At 30.7% G+C, this 3,720-nt stretch overlaps 1 protein-coding gene across 1 annotated transcript; it reads left to right on the top strand.

Annotated features, from left to right (window-relative positions):
* The first annotated feature begins 314 nt into the window (after window positions 1–314).
* LOC149140423 (protein RALF-like 33) lies at window positions 315–1,207 on the top strand. The gene has a single exon (XM_089448269.1). It carries the CDS (start codon window positions 528–530, stop codon window positions 945–947), a length of 420 nt encoding a protein of 139 aa, XP_089304395.1. The 5' UTR covers window positions 315–527; the 3' UTR covers window positions 948–1,207.
* The last annotated feature ends 2,513 nt before the right edge of the window (window positions 1,208–3,720 follow it).

The following is a 3,720-nucleotide window of genomic DNA, read 5'->3' on the forward strand; positions in this document are numbered from 1 at the left end:
ATTAAAGCTGCATGCTCATGACAGCTAAATCCAGGACATTCAACGACGCCGGCCGATATGAATGCGCCTTGGGGCCACCGTTCGGTTTCCTTTTCAAGATCAGAGGTTCATCTGCCCGGGGAGCTGAAGGTGGATCCTCATCCTCATATCACAGAGACAAAGAAACACCAGATACCAGATCTCGAGAACAGACATTTAAACTCCCCAAAAAAAACACTTTAAAAACTTACTCGTGCCAACTCAGCATTGGCTGAATTCTTCACAGGAACGGGCAGCCATAGAAGCGGCCGATCACATGATGTGTTGTGTGGGTTCCATGTGACCAGGCTCGACGACAAGGATGTCCTTCCCCATCCCTGTTTCTTACGATGCTTAACATTTTGAAGTCCGCGCCTTCCCTCGCTGCCTCTGTTTTTTCCCTGCAGCCTCACGGGCCTGAATCAGGGGGCCCGTGATATCTCCCACACCGTCTTTAAACTAAATTCAAGCGCCCCCCAACAGGCCGAATCTGAGTTCTTGATTTCGCAATGGATCGGTTGGGAACAATGCTGCTCCTGGTGGTCTCGGTGCTTTTAATGGCAGATCCCCTGCATACAGCTGCGAATGGCCAGGAAATTACAGCTACCTCTAACTGGTTGGGCGGCGTTGCATCTTATGACCCGCAAGGGTTCGAATCCTCTGCGGGCCAGATCTGCGATGGAACACTGGGCGACTGCAATAATGAGACAGGGGAGGAGTTTATGATGGATTCTGAGACGCAACGGAGGCTTCTGTGGAGGGTCCGTTACTACATCAGCTACGGAGCATTGGCTGCTAATCGCGTTCCATGCCGGCCTCGGTCTGGCAGGTCTTATTACACTCAGAACTGTTACGGCGCAACAGGGCCAGTCAGGCCTTACCACAGAAGCTGCACTGCTATCACTCGATGCAGACGTTACACTAGCTAAGATTCACTGTGCTTCTTTGCTTTTTCCCCTTTCTAGAACCTTAGTACACAGCACATTTGATTGCCCAGGCATATAATCTTGTGTGCGTGCAGGTTATTACTTGCTGAATCTATGGGTTCTGATGTTCAGAGAGAAATGAGAAGAACGATTTGGTAACTGTTAGATATGTTTAAAATAACCATAACTTTGTTTTGTGTTTATCTGTAATAGCCCTACATTTTTTCAATGAAAATGAGTAGCTTCTGGTTGATTAATCTCCATTCATATTGAAATATCATCTGTGATCTGAAATGTATGTGATATGCTCTGATCCTCCCCTAACCAGTGCCTTCAATCATCATATACAGTTTGTATCAGTAACTAGTTGACTGAACATGGGATGTAGCTCAACAAAATAAAAAATGAATCTGTTTGCAATGAATTAGATGGGTTTTTAGTGTCAATCAAACAATGTACAGTTTCTGCATATTGACATCTATGGTATCTCAAAAGGAACAATGTACTCAAAATTATGGCCCTTAAAGATCAGCAGAGTGCCGTGGTAGATCTGCCTTCCAAGAATTTGGGACTCCTGCTCTAAGAAGGATATCTCAAAGAAATCACTTATATCACTTAGAGATCATAACTGGTTTAGGCCACACTTACAATTAGCGTTATTGGATTTTTGGCCACGGATTAGCTATAGAGAATTTTAAAAAAATACCTTGTTATAGTTTATTCTAAGTTATATCTATTTTATTACTCTATTGATTACAATTCACTTCACCATAATAACACTAATATATATTTGTCTTTTTGAATGCTATATAGGGTACATAACTTGTAAGTCTAAAAAATCTTTTATTGGATTCGAGGGAAAATTGATAAAAAAAAATATACTTAAAAAAATGATGAAAATGTTTAGCATTATTGGATTTTTGACTGCAAAAAAATATGATTTTTTTGGCCGCTAAAAAGTATTGATTCACCATAGAGAATTTAAAAGAAGCACCCTGTTATCGTCTATTCTAAGTTATATCTATCTTATTACTCCCTTGATTACAATTCACCTCACCATAATAATACTTGTATAGATTTGTCTAAATTATTTTTAAATGCTATATAGAGTACATAACTTGTAAGTCTAAAAAATCTTTGTTGGATTTAAGGGAAAATTGACAAAAAAAATATACTTAAAAAATGGCAAAAATATAAAATAGTGAGATTATTTAAAAAAATTTCATCATAAAACTTTTTTTTTCAATAATTTTATATGATATATACATATTTTTCTAAACAATACTAAAATACTTTACCTAACATGTGCATGAGACATTTTATCTATGAACTACATTGTTCACATTAAAATGGCTTTTTTGTTATTAATATATTTTTTATATGTCAATATTCTTACACAATAAAATATTTAATTGATGATACACTTTGAAATTTGAATTTTTTTATTATTAGCACAACCACATTAATAAATATATTAACTATATGTCTTTACCAGATATTAGTACAAAGTGTGATACAAATTAACACTATATATTTAATATGTTAATTTTATTTAACCTAATTTTTTTATAAATCTAAACTAATAAAATATAATATTTTTAAAATCTTAAAACTACCATAACCTAACCTAAAATTACTTAAAAAAATAAACTTAATTATTTAAAAAATAAAACCCAATTACTTAAGTGTAAAAAAAATAACAATCCCAACTAATAAAATTTAAATTGAAATAAATTTTAAATTGAAATAAATTATTTTTAAATTAAATTGGTTATTTTTTATTTGGAATTAAAAATTTGTTTAATTATTTTTTTATATGATAATGTATTATATAAAAAATATTTTCTTCAAATCAAATTTTGTTCGATTATTTATATAAAATAAAAAATTTTAAACTCAATTTTAATATAAGTCATGTTTATGGAATAATTATCAATATTTTAAATTCATATGTTAATTGTATATTAAAAATTGAATAAAGTGCACTTCTCTCTTATTCACTTTTTATTATTTTTGTTAAAAAATACTTTATATTTTTATTTTATTTTTTAATTCACAATTTTTTTTGTCTGTTGAATTTTTATTATATACACTATTAAAATATTTTCATTTTATATATAGATATATATGAAGTTGATATCAACATAAATTAGTAACGTAGATCTTCAAATAGTTTATCTAAATCTTATGTTGAAGTACTTTTAAAAAATATAAGGTTTAAACATCAAAATCACAATTTTTTTTTTTTTAAATTGATATGAAATTATATAGCACCATGTGTAAATGAAATATTTTATTTATGATTGAGTGAGAAATATTTTTGCATTGTAATATTAACAATAAATTGAGTAACCATGGTGAAATTGTCTTTTTCATACTTTATAATAGTTTTAATTAAAACTAACTAAACATGCATCTTCAGTTTTATTTTTTTGTTATAACTGATATTATTTTGTTTTTATTTAGAAAATATTATATTATTATTAAAAATATATGTAAATTCCATATTAACCATCGACAAAATCACACATCATCCTCATATTTAATTATAAAATAAATAACCCAATAAACTAAATATCACACTCCTATTTAATTATAAAATAAACAACGCAATAAACTGGATATACACCATTAATCTACACATCACTCTAAATTTTAATGAAAAATAAAAAACCAAAACACACATGAAACCTTCCATTCTCGTGAACTGAACTTTAGTTTTGCGATGTATTATCACAGAACCTTCTTGCCTTGTATAGGTTTGTACACTTTTGAT

The sequence above is a fragment of the Pinus tabuliformis genome, chromosome X (genome assembly GCF_031772625.1).
Source record: "Pinus tabuliformis cultivar Carrire ecotype Pingquan chromosome X, CPIR1, whole genome shotgun sequence".
Lineage (NCBI taxonomy): Eukaryota > Viridiplantae > Streptophyta > Pinopsida > Pinales > Pinaceae > Pinus > Pinus tabuliformis.